The following is a 21280-nucleotide window of genomic DNA, read 5'->3' as shown; positions in this document are numbered from 1 at the left end:
ATAATGGTTAATCAGTACTACACCTTTATAATCACAATTAAATATACATTTTCAAATATAAAAATCATAATTAATAAAATGAATTTACTTTTATAGTTGCTCCAATATCAAATCACTGTTCTAAAAAGTAAATCACGTCTTTATTAACTTTGAAAATAAATGCAACAATAATTGTACAATTTATTTTAATTTAAAAAAAATTGTTTTCATGTGAAATTTACTCATATATACTGTTTATTTTTATCCAGATTTACAGTGTTTATTCATAAAATGTATAAAAATATAATTAAAACTGATCACGCAACAAAATTTATCTTTTATTTTCATTTTTTTCTTTTTATACATAAAATAATACATTCAGTGTTTCTCTTTTTAATCTTGATCTTGAGAAAGATCTTGCTTAGACTAGATCAGTTTATGAAACTTTAATTTACGCCTGATCTACAACAGCTTCGAGTAATGTTCAAATTTGATGTATGTTGACAGCAATAACAATCATGCAGTACAGAATAATTTATTTAATATGCAGACATTTCAGTAAATTGTGTAAGACAAGGATGGTTCAAGCTTGTAATATAGAGTCCGAGGCTAATGACGACTAAGCCAATACGACTCTTCAAATAATTCAGTTTAATTTGTATATTATAAAGCAGCTTCCGTTGTTTCATTACTTTCTGCACAAAAAAATTTTGTGATAGGAAAAAAAAATTTCATTGAAATACCATTACAAACCGTACATGATCTTACATTAAATAAGTTATAAGGAGCTTAATAGTATTTTAAGACCAATTTTAATAGAAATTGTTTTGGTCTTCGATATTCCTCGACTTGGTTAAGCAATAACTTGGACTATTTGGTTAAGTACCCACTTCGATCCTTGTTTAACGTCTCTGAACGGTGATTCATTATACACAGATTGTTGATAATGCTATACGTGAAAACGATGCAATGATTTGCTGAAAATAACATTGTAATATCAAAGTTTTTTTTTTTTTTTTTTTTTTTTTTTTTTTTTTTTTTTTTTTTTTTGTAAATGTTACTCAGATATGCACTTTTTATTTTTATACAAAATATGATATATATAAACTACATATAAACATATAAATCTCTCTTTGTATAAAAAGATACATTGTTTATATATTTTTTTTTCTTCTTCTTTTTTTTTTTTTTATATATATGTTCATCAGAAAGTGATTGAAATTTTTGAATTACGTTTTGCCAAATACAATTCGACTAAGCTGTACACTTTTTGTAGTACCAAAGAGAATTTTAACTTTATTTAAATTTATTCCAACAAAAAATTCCATAAAAAAAAAAAACAAAATCTTTTTTATGAATATAATTAGTGATGTACTTCAAATTAATTGAGTAGATGCCAACAACATATCCCCAAACAATATTTAAACGCTCGTATATAAAAGCAGTACATATATTTTTGACGATTTAGCAGCGGATAAACTCTCCTTGACGCATGAAACAAACAATAGTTTAACCTTTTAGATTTGATAAGGCCATCACTTAAAATTGACAAGTACCAACCCAAACGTGCTTTATTTACTGAAGTAAGATAGAATATTTATTCTCAGCAGCTCATAAAAAATTAATAGAGTGAAAGAAAACAAAAAAAAATTATGAACAGCTCATCCTTCATTTACTATCACTAACCCACTGCGCACGTAAATTTTCTTTATTCCGTCTGTGAAAAGCATGCTTTAATATCTCTTTAATGGTGGTGTTATCATTTCCAGCTAGTAAGAGAGGGACGACAGGAGAAGATTCCTGGCTACAGCAATAAACTGAGAGTGAAAGAGCAGTACCGGCAACGGCAACGTCGTCGTGATGACGACGATTCTCGCTCCCCTGGATGCTCGCTTAGAGCCTCGCTGTTTTTCCCATAGCATATCGCAAATGAAAATAACAGAGAAGGAAAGAAGGACATGGACAATTGTTCATTACGAAATAAAGAACGCTTAAAGTTTAATACACAAAGCGTGTATTTTTGTCATTTGCACCTACATCCAAAGCCAGCATCATGACACTGATTTATCGATGCTTACGTAGTCAATTGAACAAAAACAAATCGCAAAACAATAAAAATTAAAATTCAACGACGTTGGAATATACGAAAGGAACAAAAGAAAAACAAAAACAAAAAAAAACAAAAAAAAAACGAAAAACAAAAAACAAATATACAATACCAATTGATACTTCCACTATACAGAGGGGCCTTATTAAGGGCGTTCGGACCCATTATACTAATTCATTGCATATCGTCCAGTATTAGAGAATATTTTCCATTATGTAATAGCATATCAAGTACACTTATACGATAATTTTGATATTAAAAATGACGTGATAAAAGGAATTTTGTATGTGTTTTAGTTTTAAAATAAAATAATTGTCAATATACGGTTTTACAAAAGTGAAAATAATATATATTTTTCAAAATTTTCTCATAATTAGATAAGAAAAAAATTTTTATTTAAAAAGCGTGCAAAACCGTGCAAAACCGTGAAAGGTGGAGAGTATCAATATTATTAAATGCTTAAATAAAGATTGCCGATTATATGATTTAACACATTGTATTTATAATTACAATTAAAGTACTCTTGTTATATCTATTTTTCATTTACTTTGAAACTTTATGAGCTTGTAATTAAAGCATCAATAAATATAGTGCTTTTTACGGATCAATTATGTTTATATTTTTGTACTTCAGTAAGTTTAGAATCCAGCTCGAAGACATTTATGGAAGTGCTATTTCGAAACGAGATAGGTGTCATAAAAATACGTCTTATAAGAAAAGCTCAAAATATGAAATAGAGGAGAGACAGTGAACGTCTGGCTAGAAGGGAAACACCTTAAACCAAAAAATTCGCTCAAACGAAATTTGTTGCGCAGACAAGGAGAGCGCGTAAAATGATGGCCAGCATATAAGGCAAATAAGAAAAGCAAAATAAATGAAAATTCGTATTTTGAAAAAGTAACGCTCAATTGTCGATGGTGGGGATGGATGATTTGGAGCTTAAGAAGGGGCAGTAGAAGGAAAGGACGTGGGCGAGATAAAGCAAAGGAAATATAAGGTGAACGAATGAAAGGAACTGTATATAGAGAGAAGAGGTGAAACGAGCGCGGCGCGCCGGCTAGGCGGCATCGTAAACTTTCGCGGGGAGAACTTTTGAATTTTAGTAAGGAGAGCGCTCGGTGTGCACGGTTAACTAGTCTCGCTACCATAAATTAGAGGTTCCCATCCTATCGCTCGCCTAGACGCAGACGTCGCCCAGGGTTATTCCTATTCCAGGGTGCACTCGCTCTTTCGATTGCGCCCAAGGACGACGAGCTTTTCTCTTTTCCCGTCTCTTTGATGGGAGCACGGCGGTTGGACCCGAGTTTATTAAAATTTTATCAAAACTAGACCACCCCGTCTTGCTTATTATTAGCATCAAGTATTGACTCACGTATTGAACACTATGTTCGATATTAGGGAAAGTGAGTCCCCGTTGTGATAATACCGAGGCCCTATTTATTCCCTTGTAAATACTTTGGCTAATTGGGACACAGAATATTTCGAGGAATATTATACGACTGCGCTACTTATTTAATATAATAGCTCTAAAAAAAAAATGTCGAGTTGAATTCCCGGTGTTTATGTTTGAGCAGACTCGCTCAAACATGATATTTTTTCTGTACGACCTATGTTAAAATGAAGATCACTGACGCTTTGATGTTACGTTTCGAATGAGCTTTCTCAGCAATTTTTTGTTTTATTTGTATTTTATATATAATATACTCAATAACGTAATTGAAAATTTTTAGTTCAAATGTTTTAGCGAGAAACTTTAACAACCTCTAATGCATATAAAATACTTGATAATATATAATTGTAGACAAATTTCATGCTTCTATAATATATTTTAGATCAAACAGAAGTATAATGATCGGACGTGTCAAACTTTTTTTCTTTCTTTTATTACCGATCCTTTTAGCATTATAGAAAAAAGCTAAATGAAAGAACACTCGTGTCATTAATTATGATTGTAGCGGTGAATAAATAATTGGTTATTTTTTAAATCGCTAATTATAAACCAGAGCCCTATTAATCAAACTATTATTTTACAAAAGAATTGCAGTGAGGAATTGTAGTTTAATCATAGAATGCAAAAGTTATAGGTAGACACATGCAATATATATATATATACATATATAGGCTATTTTTAAAATATAATAAAAGCAATTAATTTTATTATTCTATGCCCAGAAGAAAGATTCGAGGAATAGAAAAATATTATTACTCTATTAAATTATTAGCAGATATAGAAACTCATTAGTCTTATTAATTGAAATGAATTGAATTTCTATAAAGAATACAGTTTAAAATAATAAGAATGAGATTACTCTACGAAATTCTTTAAACTTAATTATATTGAAAAATTATAAAACAATAAATAGCTTGATGTATGAATTTTTGAAATATCAATATGACGAAAAAACATGAGAGAAGAAATTTCTCATACAATACTATTCCGTTAATTGTCGAAAAATACATGTATAAATACTTTTCATAATAATGTATACAGAATTTTTTAAATAAGCATAAAAATAGTATATTGAATTGTAATAATTATTCACAGACAGGAAGTAAGAATAGTCTTAATTTGTTCATTAAATTGCAAAATGTTTCAAATGCGTGTAACGATGCCGTCGTTAGTCTCGCTTCAGTTGCACTCCCATTATAATATTCGGCATTAAAAGTGGCATTTTTTTTTTTTTTTTTTTTTTTTTTTTTCCATGAAATACATGAAAGCATTGCAAATTGTTACAGTAGATCCTAGCACCTGGAAAAATAATTTGAGTAATGGATAGGATAGGAGGAGAGCGGAGGTATAGCGTGGAAGGTGAAATTTCGAGATGAGCTTGGCGACGAGATGGTTGATGTAGCCGCGCACGCACGCAGTCATTCGAGAAGGAAAGAGTTTCGAGCTTAAAGCTTAGGAGCGCGAGGAGGAGAGAAACTTGAGAGGGGGATAATTCCACTGCTAAATATCAGTAAAAATCAATACTATCTCTCTTTTCTCGGGGCACCGAAGTCCCATCGTCCACACGGTCACACATACACAAGTTTTTTCATGCGTAAACGGATGATTTTATTTGTCCCCGAGAGAACATTCGAACGTGGCTTCAGTTTTGTCCGTCGTCCCCGAATGTTTAACAATTAAAGCAATTATTTCAATTCCTTCACGATAATTCGTAACGTTTCAATTTCCATTTCACGTGCATTATATAGAGGGAAAATTTAATTAATACTATTTAATACATTTAATTACTAGTTAATACATTTTTCAAAAGATTAATTAACAAAGCTTAATTAGGAAATTGAAAACGAGGTGCTGGATTAGCGGGAAAAATATTTCATCTACATGGGACGAAATTTCAATTTTGCACAATTAATAAATTACAAACTTACTCTTGTATAACAACAAGAATGAAAGATTTCGCCTATACGTTGGCATTAAATTTTATTACGAATTCATATTCTGAAGTTCTTGTGAGAAATATTTTTCCAATTTCAATTAAAATATATTACACGGTTTTTGCTATGCAGAATATACAAATTTGATCCTTTATTACCATATTTACGCATATTAGATCTTAAATCGATCGTAATATCACCCGCTATCGTAAATCATATGTCCTAAGAGAAAAGATTCCTATAATAATAATAATAATAATAATAATAATAATAATAATAATAATAATAATAATAATAATAACAATAATAATAATAATAATAATAATAATAATAATAATAATAATAATAACAATAATAATAATAATAATAATAATAATAATAATAATAATAATAATAACAATAATAATAATAATAATAATAATAATAATAATAATAATAATAATAACAATAATAATAATAATAATAATAATAATAATAAACATTTGCCTCTTGAGTGTTAAATCGACACTATTGACAAATATTGGAATACCTTATGATTTTTTAAGGAAAATTCGTATTGTATTCGTAATGGATTGATTAAGTAGTACGCGGCAATTGAACAAAACCAAGCAATTGTACTAATAATAATTAGAAGGACGAGTTTTTTAAGCTGATAAGAATAATAATAATATTATGCCGCTATTCGTTTGTCTTAAGAAGCTAGGAAAAATCAATTAATCGCATTATCGTATCAATTTGATATTAGCCAAATAATAATAATAATAATGCCCGATGCGTCATTGATTTCACTAGGTTGGCGTACACTGAATAAGTTATAATAAGTATACGACTAAGTGTGAAATATAGCGAATGAGAATGTAAGGAAGCAAAAGGGCCTACCTCAGAAAGAAGCAGGCACCCACTGAAAAAGTGTCGAGTGTCGAGTGTCAATAAATAGTTGTAAGTAAATATCCCAATAACCCGGATATGAGAGGCAAAATGGCAGTAGTAAGAGCCTCGGCTAAATTAGGGCAGCGGAGCGGCTTTGGACGAGAGCCGTAGGACACGCGACAGGGCGCGACGAATGGTGGGGTAGGAGCAGAACATGAAGGGCGGGAGGGTGGAGAAAGAAAGACATATATCGCCAATGGTACGACTGCGCATTTTCAACTCTTCTCGATGATCGCTTTATCGGGCTTGCGCCGTAAGCCCAGTCACCGTACGCTGTTCCCGACCTTACCAAAGCCGTCATATCGCCTTTTATTTTTATTTGATCACTCTTATAATACTTTTTGACCACTGAACGTCAAAATGAAGACGTCCCCCGCGCATCCTACCGCTCTCGGATAAATTCAATTTCGTCGTTGATACGCGACGGGCTAGCCGGGTAGTTTCGTCGTTCCTTGGCTCCGAGGCTCGTGAACTTTGCCTCCTTGTTTACCGACTGTGAGTCCCGTACCTTCGATCGGCCCGATTTACTCTCCGCGGCTAATGTTTGTCCTCTGCATTTCAACGCTTTACCACTCCCATTTATTAAGGGGCACATTCTCTTTACATATTAAGTTGATGGAAAATTTAATTTTGATCGATTAGATTAAAAGTACGAGAAAATCTTTTTAATAAATGGCATTACTAAATAGCATTATATAAAAAATCCACCAGATAAAAAGTGTTTTAGGATTAAATGACAAGATTTTTTAAATGTTGTGCATTTTTCTATTTGACATATAATTTTAAAAATCTTGATGTTAAATCGATCGAACTATTTGTTTTTTATGCTTATTAAGTTTACTAATTTGACAAATTTTACTTGTCAAATTCTTCCTTCTTATAGACTCCAGTGTCCTAAGCTTCCTTTCAATCGAGTCTGTATCACGAATAAATATCGAATTGGGCTGGAAAACTCTTAAAACACTTGAGCTATTTAAGAAAAAAAAAAAAAGAAAAAGAAAAAGAAATCATTTTTTAGCTCTTTAAATGAAATTCCTCCTAATTTACATGGAAAGAATTTCCAATATTAACAATCGCTTATTATTTATAAATATTACAGACGACACAGTGGAATAGCTATTTCAAGGCATATTTAACAGACAAACATATAATGTTTTTCATAATTTAGAGTAAATAAAAGCACTACTAGGATACATAATTACAAATAAAGAATTGTAAAGAAAAGTAAAATTAATAAACACTGCTGCAACTACCTCCATATAATATGATATAACAAGAACAAATGTCTTTAAATAATAATTAATCCATCAGACGGCTCGTTCAAGCCGCTCTTGAGCTCCTCAATAGAAGCCACACGACATAATGTCTTTGAGGCAACGAAAAGGTGCAAAAAAAAAAAACATATAATCTCTCCGAGCGCTCATAGCAACTTCTGACTCGACTTCTAACGTATCGGACAAACATTATCCATCCATAGAGTTAACCGGGATTTCTCACGATCATCAGCGGGGAATGATAATGAATACGGAAAAGCTAAGGGCTACCGGGTGCGCTGCTGCGTCGATGCGACCATCTGCACACGCTCAAGCAAGTGTAAACGAAAGTGCCGAACTGTGCAGAAGCAGGCGGTACGGACTTGCCGGGCCGTTGACTGACCAACGTGTATATCCTCCCTCCCTACCTCCCACCCTCCCGGCCGCTTCACCCTCTCGCGCTCTTCCTTCTCATCCTGCGAGTGGCAACCTCCTGGCTCTCGTCACCGTTGCCGTTGCCGTTGCCGTTGCCGTTGCCGTTGCCGTTGCCGTTGCCGTTGCCGTTGCCGTTGAAGTTGCCGTTGCCGTTGCCGCTGCCGCTGCCGCTGCCGCTGCCGTTGCCGCTGCCGCTGCTGCCACCGCCACCATCACCACCACCGCCACCGCTACCACCGTCGCCACCACCGTCGCCACCACCGTCGCCACCACCGTCGCCACCGCCGTCGCCACCGCCGCTGCCGCCGCCGCCGCTGAACCTCACCTATCGCCCGGCCCCCTTCATCCTCCAACGCTTCGTCCTCCTTCTCCGTTTCTTCCAGCAAGAAGCATCTCTACCGCGACGCCTGAGAAGGGGGACACACTCCGGGAGACGAGCGGCAAGCGAGGCAGGCTAAAGGGAGATTCACGTGGTTCTCAAACACCGTCTTCTCTGCATTTCGCTTAGCATAATTTTTGTGACTCGATTTTCATTTCTATACGACAAACACACAGTCTTCTTACGTCTTCGGCTAATATCTCTTTTTACTTCGCATTCAACCACCTCGATCGTGTGCGGCAACATCTAATCAAGCAAATGCTGTCCACGTGTCAAGTAATAAAGTTTTAGAAATAAAGTAAACTCTTACATGGTCTTAGGTCCTTCGTATCACACGCCATTCGATTAGCAATTATAAGTTCATTCAATTAATCTAATTTTCCTGTTTTCACTTATCCGCAATAGTCATAAAATAAAAAAAGGAAGAAAAAATGCCGAAAAACCGAAAAAACGACTATGCTCGCACGATACCGTATTATCAGAATAATTCAAACTTTGGCATGAAAATTAGTTCCGTGATCGGTTCCAAATACTTACTAAATTGATGTATTCTGCTATGTAAATAACTAACGCTACAACTCACAATCTACACACACACACACACACACACACACAGACTAAAAATTATTCATCACTAGTTCACGCTCGACAAATGCATTTGGCTATCTTAATTATAAGTTAATTACGCCATGATCATTTTCATTATTCGTTATTTTATTATTTTTCATCCAAATATAATTAATCTATCAACTTTAACGCTTGAGTATGCAAAATAAAAGCAATCTATTATCATTCAAACTCGCCTTTCCTTATTACGTATGCTTCAATACGACTATCAATTAAAATAATCAACAATGAATAAATAATGTATTACAGATTAATATGATATTTATAAATATTTTAAACTCTATGTTTATATAAATATAAAAAAAATCTGGTATTACATTAAGCTTCGTTAAAAAAATTATCATCTATATTATTAATATATTTACGATCATCATCATACAATTATATAGAAAAATAACTCACAACTTATAAAATATGACTTGTGGAAGATAACAATTAATTGATATATATATCGTATGCTATTGCCTTGCTATTAGTTTTGCAAAAATCTAATATCTGAAATTATATTTGTAAATACTTATGAGAAATACTTATTGTCGCCTGTCAATATTATAATAAACTAATAAGCCAGTAAGTTTCTTACAAATTTGATTCTGAATTTTATAAAATTTATTTACATTTAATTACATTTATAAATATAAATGGTGGAATTATTAAATAATATAATTAAAACATATAATGATGAACTTTATAACGATTAACGATATTCAATGAAATTTGCTGTTTTTCTTATGATAGGAAAATTATTTTTATTTTCATTAGTTTGATGTCACCTATTCTCGTACATTTAATTATACAAATTGCTTTATTTTGTTTATTTAATAGTTAACCTGGCGTTTTCTTAACTATTTCAAAATGAATGAAAAAAAATTCGTTTTACAAGATACTTTCTACATTTAGAAATAAATAATTGAACACGTGTAAGAGATACGAAGAGTTGAATGTGCGAAACAATTTCGTAATATAATTTCGAGTTTGCAGTTAGAATTTTCTAATTGTACCCTGCAGTTATTCTTCTGACCTTTTTCCAGTAATTTGCTAAAATTATATTACAACTGTTTCATAAGATAGTGGTTATAAACTTTCGAATTTGAAAACTTACTTTACTATACACATTCTTGGTTACTTCGATTAAGATATGATAATAGATCCATGTTTCCTCAACTTTAATGAAACTGGACAAAGATCTCTTTGTTTGACGTTAAAACAGCCGTTATATGTCTAAATGAAATTAATACAAGTATTAATATTTAAAAAGTTATTAGTTAATTATAAATAAATGTCGAGATCACTCTGTGAAGAGCCTTTTAATTTCTTCATTCGAAATGCTTCATGTTCGTATTCTAGTCAAATTCGTAGACTGAAACTTTTAGTGAATCTTCTATTTATTTTCTTATTCGTCTCCTTATAATATTATACACTTTTTCATCCGAATTTATAGTAGACACCAATACGTATAATTCAAGTTTTCTGTTACTTAATTAATTTTAGAACTTACCAATAGTTACAAAATTCATAATAATTATGCCATTGAAGGCATATAACCTTACTATATTAATTATCATTCACCGAATTGAAGTAGTTAAATTTCTTAAAAAATAATGTTACTCAACGAACAAACTTTATTTCCTTAGACGTTTTCGCATTTCACCAAAAGACGATCAAACTTACATAATTGTTCCAACTACAACATAAGCATCTAATTTAGATAAATTATGCTATTGCACAACTTTGAAGTTTTCCATATTCAAATAACATCAATGATTTAATTGCAATGTACTAGCAACTCTTTGAATATTGCAGGGATCTATGCGAGCAGCCCTTATGACATACAGAAAACATGAGAACCGTCGCATTCTTCTTCCCCGACCTCGCGCGCGCGTATTCTCTCCCCCTGCCCCTCCCACCGCCTTTCTCCCTGTCACCCCTCCAACACGCGCTAGGAACACGGGGTGGCTAGGAGAGTTTAGGGAGGAACGTGGAGGAAGAGAGCAAGAATGAGAAGAGGGAGGTGGGTCTCATACAATCCTATGCAAAAATCCATGACACCCCTTTTGTACAATCAAAGTCAAAAATTTTACATTTGTACTTATATAAATATATTTATGTAAAGATATTTTTTTTATTTATCCTCCTCCGCCCCTGGCTCCATCCCTAACAATAATAAAAATTTAATTTTATTGTCTATATTTATACGAGTAAACTTGGTTTTTATACAGGAAATGTTTACTTTATAGTTATAAAATTTTACAGTAATAATATAATTATAATTCTACTTTCTATTTAGGCTTCAATTAATTTATCCATATAATAAAGTGAATGCATAATTAATAATGGCAAATTCTTCCTAAAATAAATGTGAAATTCATTACAAATTTTTAATTTAAATTATTTAACAAAAATGTATGAAATGCATTACATTCAAAGAATATTAATAATCAACATCATTGACTGATGCTATTGAATCTAAGACTAATAAATGAAATTTAAAATTAATTTATATAATAATTACATGTACAAATTTAATAATAACAAATCATATAATTCTTATAATAAATATTTTATATGTCAAATAAAAACAATATATTATTGATTTTGTAGATCATTAAAACAAAATTAAGCATAGTTTATAATTTGATTCAGAGTTCTTTAAGTAATTGAACTAATTGAGTTGCTGAACACTCCGTATTCTTTTTATTATTTTATCTATGACAGAATCGATAAACTATTTAAAAATTCAATTTTCACCAAAATTTATAAATATTACTAACGTCAGCAAAATTCGATTAATTTATTATTGTTTACTTTAATTGTTTATATTAATACGAATTACAATTTGTTCTAAATAAATACCAATATGTAAATCAAACTGACATATAATACTAAAACAATTCTATAATAGTTAAATATCAAATATTCTCCTACGCATTATGTACAATACTATTCTATTGTCATTGTACAATCGGTAAAATAAATTTTATATGAATTTAATTTCTTTCTAAAACCGTCAATGAATTCAGTATAATATTATAATGTAAGGCTTTTTTAGCTCATTGATGTTCTTTAATTTCATTAATTATATACAATATTATATTTATTATAAGTGTTATTTTAATAAAATATACCACTGTTTATATTACATATTTAGAACATATAGAGAAAAAGTTTAAGATAAATGTGAACGAGTATATATAAAAATAAATTAACTTCTACATTAAAAAAAAAAATTCTTTTTATGCGGTATAATTTTTTAATATTTATAAAATGTTATAAAATTAATTATATCTTTTTCAAATTGTTAACAAATTTGCTTAAGCATTTTGGAAAAATAATAAATTGCTAATTAAACGATAGCCATTTATGAATAATAAATAATTAATAATAAGTAATTATAGTTTATTAAATACTATAACTCCTTAAACATTGTAAATAAATATTTTTATTTTCCACTCTTCGAATATATGCGTTCAAATTTTCAATCAAATAGTGATTTTTTAATTTATTATTTATTCTTAAAATTAGATTAAAAATTCCAGTATGTATATAAACGTAATTAATCGTTTGATTTATGAAGTGCGTACGTGCAAGCGTGCATGTGAACTTTTAAATGTCTCGTGAGAATTGAATTTGATCTACCATAACTTTACACATAATTTTCAAATGTGGTGATAGGTTTTCATTTTATTTGCATAAATACTTTCATAAATTTTTATTATAAAACTATAGAATTTTCACTTGAAACTATATCAGAAGATTGTCAATTACTTTACACATTACATTAAAATTTTGTTTATATAGAAAAAATAATTCTTAAAAATTTTATTTATACAAAAAATATATAAACAAAAATTTATAATTCTAATCCTTTTTTAAGAATCAATCAAGATGTGAAAAGACTTTCTCTCTCTCTCTCTCTCTCTCTCTCTCTCTCTCTCTCTCTGTCGCTCTCGTTGTGTGAGTGTAATGAAAAAGTTCGGTTACAAGAAAATAAAGCTTTCGTGATATCAATAACATTATTAAACATTATTATTATTCCTATAATATTATTTTGAATTATTTAATTTTAGAATAAACTATTTTTAATTGTAACATAATTTATATATTTTCAGTTTAAATAATTATGAAATGTAACTTACAAAAAAGTACATTCCCAAAATTAATGCCTTGTTAATATAAATAACCGATTAAATAAAAGTATAAATTAATAATACTTTAAAGTATTAATTAAAATTTTTGTAATTACTTTTCTATAATTTATTAATATTTGCTTACTTGATTATTTAATATTAAATAGCCATCTTGATGAATAATTGACATGGTATTACTATCAAATAGACTTATTAAATGTTGCAGAAACGAAACAAAAGTTACCATTTCATACGAAGTGTAACACATTAAACAAATATGCTATGAAAGCTTGCCGTAATTTTTATTTGAAATGAAAATAATATTCTTTTAGATATATTTATACTTGTATAGTGATTAAGTAAATTATCAAAAACTTGTTTTCACCTAAGTTTTACCTTTTAGCATCTAGTGTTAGTGTAAAAAATAATTTTTCTATCCTCCTAGCTGCAACATTAAAATACATCTTAATACATTAGAATACTTTCAAAGTTGAAACTATAATCGTCAAGTTGTGAATTGAAGATGTATGCAGTAGCAAGCAAATGCTGTCCCATTATGTCACAGCATATTCTCTCTGCAATACTAAACATATAATGAATAATTAAATATTCCTCTAAATTTTTGGAAAATAACTTATGCAATTTGCAACATATGCACGAAAATTTACACAAAATTAAAATAAATATTTCAAGATATGAATAATATCCTTTTGAAAAATAAAAAAGAAAATCATTATTCACTCTCATCTCAAAATCATTAGTATCACATTTCAAAATTCTACGTTAATTCAATCACTTACAGCAATTGATCGAGGTAAAAATAAAATAAAATAAAACCACAAAAAATACAAATACTCGGCTATCATTAATTAGATTGGTTAGAATCATTATATCATGAAGAAAGAGAAACGTTGGAGTTGGACGTCAAAAGGTCAAATAAAAATAAAAAGATTAAAGCATAAGGATCTTGATATTCGAAAAGAAAACGCGAAAATCATCGGCAGCATGAGTTGCTTAACGATTTTTTTTTTTTTTTTTTATATATATGAGAGACAGTAGCAGAGCCAAAATGGTCAATTCGCGCACCAAAAAAGTAAAAGAAAAATAAATTCTCCCTCTAGTTGAGAAAAAGTGAGCGACACTCCCGCAAAAAACTTCAAAGTACTCATTTCCTTCTGCTACCACAGCTGTGCAGAGACTTCGTCACCCTCTCATTGTTCCCTTCAATGTAACCCTGACAAAGCCTAATTAATCTTGGTGCGCATCGAAAGAACAAAGTATTATATTGTCGGTATTACTTGTAAAAATTTTAGCGAGAAGGTCCATACCAATTAAAATCGATAATCATTTAAAAAGTTGGAACGAAATTCAGTTACATTACATTATCTTTCTATAAATGCCTTTTTTCCTAAAGATTACACACTGTCACATTTTTTTTTATTTCATGAAATTTTACGATATAGTTGTAATTATTATATCGTATTATGAAGATATGATTATTACTCGTAGCTATAATATATTTTTATAATTTATTAGCCCTTTTGGAATTTCACTGTGTTACTTCAAATCATCCAACATCCGTTTAAACTATTTAAGTAGTAAATATACACAGTCGGAATTTTTAACTTAAAGCTCATCAATTAGAATCAATAATCAACACATTTTGCATATACGCATAAAGATTCTTAGGTATAAAATAAAATATAACATTTATTTACCTTACTTATTACAAATAAACATAATAAAGTAATAACTCTTGAGTCCTTATCAATTTTAGTACAAGTTTTGAGAGTATCTAATAAAATGAGAGATTTATGTTATTCAAGTAGCTAATGAGATGAGTACTCTACTTAAGTCCTTTAAATAAGAGTAGGAGAGCAGAATTTAATCTGAAATATTTAAAAATTATCTACATATTCTACCTTTTATTTTTTAGTGTTTATTATTTTTTCACGTAGAGTACAAAAAAATATAAATCTTATTACACCGTTAATCACTAATTAAATATATTAAACATATATGTGTGTTCGTTTGCGCGCATGTGTCATATACTTTTAATTGTGAGATTATATTTTCCTTGTTCATCAATATGTATTAATAACCATAAAGTAATATATGTCATGAAATATTCTGTACAGTAACATATATATATATATATATATATATATATATGCTGATATTCAAGGTTTCTTGTTTTAATCGTCATAGAAATTCCTTGTACATAATCATGATATTGAGTAGACATATATAATATTTAATAACATTGATTATTTATTATTACCGAAAATCCATTTTACCGTAGATGACTAAATAATAATTAATAACGTAGTAGTAAATTACAAAAAAATTTGGGAAATTACACTGAATAAATATTTTCTCGTTTATGTTAAAAATACAAATGCAGACTAACGGTAATTTTTACGTTAAATTAAATGAAAATGAATATTACGATTTATTTATGCAAAAAAAAAGACGATAATATAATTAATATAATTACAGAAAAAAGTCCACAATTGTATTCTTTTTTTGTATTTATAAAATTTTGTAATCCATATTTATTGAGGTAAACATAAAGAATCTGATTTCATAAATGATATTCGTGTGTAAAATAAAAATAAAATATAATCTGAAACTTATAATAAAGTACCCTATTTAATTCCAAACATTTAAGAAAAAAAATAGAAAGCTCCACTTGAAATGCAACATCACGCGAATTATTATCAAAAAAGTGTCGATAACAAATTTTCAAACGAATATATTATTGTACCAAAAAAAAATTACTTTCTATTAATCTCCAAAAGTGTATCATTCCTTACTTAAATTGTTAAAATTGCTTTTCCTTATATTATTATAATGATTTGTTGAAGAGTCTTACATATTACATACACTTATGGAATCGATCATCATGCACGATAAAAGTTCCTCGACCTGTCTTACGTAAAAGAATAAAGTAACATAAAATAAAGTAATTTGTATCCACGAATAAAGTTGCATCCATCAGGAAGGAAACTATTCGTGACTATCTTCACAAAAAGTAGAAGAAATGTGCAAGTTCACTCACCCTTGATCCATTCTGTCGACGGGACCACCGGGACCCATTATCGCTGGATGTCCGGGGCCCATGGGCCCGGCCATGGGATGAGCGCCAGGTCCGAAGGGGCTACCGGGAGGGATGCCGTACTGCGGCCCACCGAAAGGTTGCCCAGGTGAGGGGAAGTGCGGATTCCCTCCGCCAGACGGCACGAAGGGCGGGCCCGAGGATCCGGGCCTACCGACGAACTGCCCGGGGCCACCCGATGGCGAGCCAAAGGGACTCGGACCTGCAGCGCCGATTCCCGCAACAAACGGCCTTTGTTTAGTTATTCGTAATTCGCGCTCTGCGCTTGCGTATAAAGTTAACGGCTCACGCGGCCAGTCATTAATAAGACGAAGAGGCAAGGAGAAGCCACGATTTATCGCGACAACGAATAACTGGAGCTCCAGCTTACGTCACATTGTAATGACATGTTTTCCGTTATTTATTTATTTATTCATTTAATTCCTTTATCTTCGCCGAGTTTTTTCTTTGTTGTTCTTTGGTTTTTTTTTGTTCTTTGGTTTTTTTTGTTTTTTTTGTTTTTTTGTTTTTTTTGTGTTTTATTTTGTTTTGTTTTATCAATCAAATGTTGCGATATTAGTAATGATGTATTGAGTTTATCGGTAGGATGTCAGCGAAGCTACTAACTCAAATTTGTTATGCTACTTACATTCCAAATGCAGATTTTATTTTGAAAGCTCATACAGCATTATTAGAGAAAATATATATTGTTTCTAGTAAATATTTAGGACTTTGTTTTCAAATTTGAAACATCCAATTTTCGTTCTTTAACTTTTTATCTAAGATTCACTAAAATTGGAAATGATACTTATAAAATATATACTTAAGCTCTTCACCATGACTATATCATTTTAATTCAAATATAAATACGAATCTTATAAGCAAAATATAATTACAATGTATTTATTACAAAAATTTTGTATTCATTAGAGAAGAATAGTGTATTATTAAACAATACATAATAAAAATTTGGAAAATAATAAATTCATTTTGATAATTTGTATTTTAACGATTTTCAATATATTGTTTTAATTAATGATTGGCTGAACAATAACAATTAATAGAATAGTTGAAGATTTCCATATTAATACCTATATTTACAAAATTATGTTTCCTATTATAACAATGTTTACACACCGTTGTACGGAGGCCCAGAGTTATTTGGAGGAGGTGGAAAGCCACCGGCATTGGGCGGAGGTCCTGGTCCTGGCGTGGAAGAGCCACTCGGTGCTGGGGAGGCAGTGTACTGAGGCGTTGCAGAACCAGGTGGTGGGCCTTGGTAAGGAGGAGCACCAGCCGGACTGCCTGCATTACCAGGGAATGGGCTTGGCCCTTGGAATCCACCGGCATTGCTTGGTGGACCACCCGTGCTATTGTAAGGGCCAGAGTTTGGCCCGCCACCTTGGTTAACTGAATTTGGTGTAAATGGGGAGGCCTCCGAGCCTGGTGGTGGCCCCTTCCACGAGGCCGGAGTCCCTGGATCCTCCAGCGTGGTGGTGGCTGCCAATGGTGTATTTAGACGGCTACAGCCTGAATAATAAAAACCTGTACAGGTTAGGTAATATGTACACGTATTTGAAAATAATATATATATATATATATATATATATATATATATACATATATGTGTGTGTGTAATTAAAGGAACCTTACAATAAACTTATGAAACTCTAGAGAGATTTTGTAAATCCTTAATTCCATGTTATATACTTTGTTGTTTGGCTATACGTTTAAAAATTAAATGTCACTATTATAATTTTCAAGTATCGTTAAATTTCCTTTTTGATACATAAAATTTTATTATCTAGATGAATACATAAGATTATATTGCAATAAAAGCATAATGAGCTGGATAGTTCAATAAACATACAAGCGACATCGATCTTATAATTAAAATATATGTGATACTACTTTGCTTCAAATATTATTGTACTATTATAAAAATGGCGTGAATTTGATAATAATAAAGTTGAATGTACAGATGCCCTGTAAACTTTAAATATTTAAATGGGAATTTATGTTACGATATTGACAATTTGATGAAACATTCATATGCATTTATTATACTATATATAAAAACTTTCTAATATATCTCAAAATTAAAGTCAAATAGTTAAAGTCAAACGGTATAAAGAAAGCTATAAAAACTGCATTAGCGTAAATGGGAATCAATATTGCACCAATGGAATAGTAAAGAATTTTCTAAAAATGTACCCATTAAAGGAAGTGAAAGAAGAAAAGACATGGAAATTGGTAAATGAAAATAAAACATAAAAATGGTCCAGCACAGATCACAGCTGATTTGGAAAATACACAAAGACGCAATGAAATAGTCATAAATCGCAAATTAATACTTGGTAAAAACATCTAAAACAAATTTGAAAAACATTCACCAAAGAAATTGTATAAATAATCACCATTGTTCGTCCCATTCGCCTTCATAATCTCACCAGGGGCAAGTTCATCCTCGACTTCGTTTTTTTAAAGAAGCAAATCTTCTCTCTCTCTCTCTCTCTCTCTTTTCCTCACCCTCTCTCTCTCTCTCTCTCTCTTTCGATGCTCTTTAAAAAAATTGATATAAAAGCAGCCTCCTTGAAGAATTGTTGAAAAACTATTGAAAACTCTACGTCCTGTTGTACAACAAAGTGTAATATATTAGATCAGTAATATATTAGCAGTTGCGAAGCTTCTTTTAGGTTATGATGGACTACCGGCGACTTAACCTCCAAAATCTTGATGCGAAAAAGGGACGCGCGCGAAAGCCCAGAAAAGAAAGGAGAAACATAGAATGTCCTGGCGGTGCACACATTAGCAACAACAACGGCGACTAAAAATTAACACACACGCACTAATTTACCCGACACGTAAATGGGGATGGCCCGGTTGCGGAGGGGGTAATGCGGGGGTGATTGTTGAAGAAAATTGAGGAACTCTCAGGAGTGGAGAGACGCGTTATTCGAAGCGGTCAGCAGTTCACCGCCGCGACAGCCGTCGATTGTCAACCGTCGTACTGGCGTCGCCGGCATTCTTTCTTTTTTTCCTTCTTGCCCTTCTACCACTACTTAATTCTTCCTCTTCTTTTTACTCTTCTTTCCCCCCTTTTTATTCCTTTGAGCGTTACGCGACGCACAAGCGCTCTAACCTCCTACGTGAATTATGTCTCGAATGAATAAATATAACTTTAATCATTCGTTCCTCATCGAGCGAACGTCATCCACGAGGACGAGGCATCATCCGCAGTCTCGTCTCTCTTCAATAAGATACAAACATACCTATTCCTATTCTCTCTTTCAGTGTTTTTGACCGTGATTTCACTTCATTGTTTTCTTTGCCTGTTTTTTCCTTTCTTTTTTGTTTTTGTTTTTTTTTTCTTTTAAAATTGTTTCCCCTTTTCTTATCACTCTTTCGCGACTTTTCTCGCACTCTGCGCTTTACAACTCGAGCGCTCGCATGCTCATATCGTTTCTTTCGAGAAAAAAGTTGCGAAAGCGCTTTGAGAATAAAAAGAAGCAGGACGACGGGACGCTCGTTATCATATGTATGTATATATATACATATATGTGCGTCCGTGCATATGTATATATGCGTAATATATGATCTATATATCTAAATCTGTATGCATATATGTATGTATATTTAGACAGACAGACACACACACACACACACACACATATATATATATATATATATATATATATATATATATTGGCTCGCGCACGCGTTTATTTACAAATTGGCGTGAAAAATCCGATGGCGAAGATTACGACGCAACTACACACCATCGGTCTCCGGACTCGAAAACTTTGTGAGACGGACACACAAGCAAAGTTAGACGCGCCACATACAGTTATAACGTTGCTATTAAGTGCGCTGGACGGGCACAAACGGACACATGCATTGGGCACACCAAGCCGATTTCTTAGCTGTGTGGGAGAAGAGGAGAGAAAACGTTTCACGGAGAGTCACGGAAACGGCGCGGCAGATGGCGCCCGGGAGAGCTTAGGTTGTTGTGTCCAAGAGGGACTGGGGGAGGTGAAAGAAAGAAGGAGACAGCAGGCGCGAATAAACACTGCTGAAGTCAACGCGGTGGCTACTCTACGCTCTCTCCCTCAAACCTTCGTGCCGTCTCGCCCGCACCAGCGTCGTCCCCCGCCTCCTCGTGTCCTCTCGCTCGCACGCCTACGAGAGAGAAACGATGAGTAGCCGAGGTTGCTTGAGGCGCGCGCGCGAGCGCACAATGCCGTAATTTTAAATTCTCGCGCCCCGTGGTGCATAAGTAAGAGGTATGAGAATCACTTTTTTCTTTCCCCCGATTCTCAAATTTACCCAGGCATTTTGTCGCTTTTTTCAATACTTTTGACTGCCCTCTCGGATTTCCACACGCAACACTTAACCAGGCAATTGGAGATGCTTTATGCTTTCGTTCATTCCATTTTCAATAAAATTGCAAATTAAGCCTAGAATTTCCGATACCTTTTTTCCTATTATTAGCCCAATTACCCTTCTTTCCACCCATTCTCCTAACATTAACATTTAATTTAAATACTTGTAGCGGACTCGGAGCTTCAAAAGATCCAAGAGCCGAGATCAAATACCGGCTTTCCGTCTATAGGGATAAATTGTTAATTGAAAAATGGAGCAAGCGAATCGAGCAGGGTCGAATAAATAATTCATTATTTCGCGGCATACGAAGGCGGTTTAGTCTCATGAAAATCGTTTGTAAAACGCCCATAGCCAACAAAAAAGTCCACATCCTCTTTCTTTTATCGAGGAGGCAGACACGTGTCGAGTTGCGGATGAAGGAGCGAAACGATATTACATAAACAGATTTGGATGGACGAGAGGGTGACCGGGGATCGGAGTCTATTGGAAAAATTGTCCCGGTTGGACGAGGGGTCCAAGTGGCGATGGTGGTGGTGGAGGTAGTGGCGGTGGCGGTGGCGGTGGCGGTGGCGGTGGCGG

The 21280-nt window shown here is 32.3% G+C and overlaps 1 protein-coding gene across 1 annotated transcript; it reads right to left on the bottom strand.

The window, feature by feature from the left end:
* Nucleotides 1-331: 331 nt before the first annotated feature.
* On the bottom strand, nucleotides 332-18849 carry LOC105359800 (basic salivary proline-rich protein 1-like). Its single transcript, XM_011496493.1, has 4 exons — nucleotides 18736-18849; nucleotides 17456-17863; nucleotides 16283-16541; nucleotides 332-956 (listed from the first exon to the last, which is right to left on the bottom strand). The coding sequence occupies exons 1-4, from the start codon at nucleotides 18758-18760 to the stop codon at nucleotides 929-931; spliced, it is 720 nt and encodes a 239-aa protein (XP_011494795.1). The 5' UTR covers nucleotides 18761-18849; the 3' UTR covers nucleotides 332-928.
* Between the last annotated feature and the right edge of the window lie 2431 nt (nucleotides 18850-21280).

The sequence above is a fragment of the Ceratosolen solmsi genome, unplaced genomic scaffold (assembly GCF_000503995.2).
Source record: "Ceratosolen solmsi marchali unplaced genomic scaffold, CerSol_1.0 scaffold29, whole genome shotgun sequence".
NCBI lineage: Eukaryota > Metazoa > Arthropoda > Insecta > Hymenoptera > Agaonidae > Ceratosolen > Ceratosolen solmsi.
This window is presented reverse-complemented; position numbering and strand designations above follow the sequence as displayed.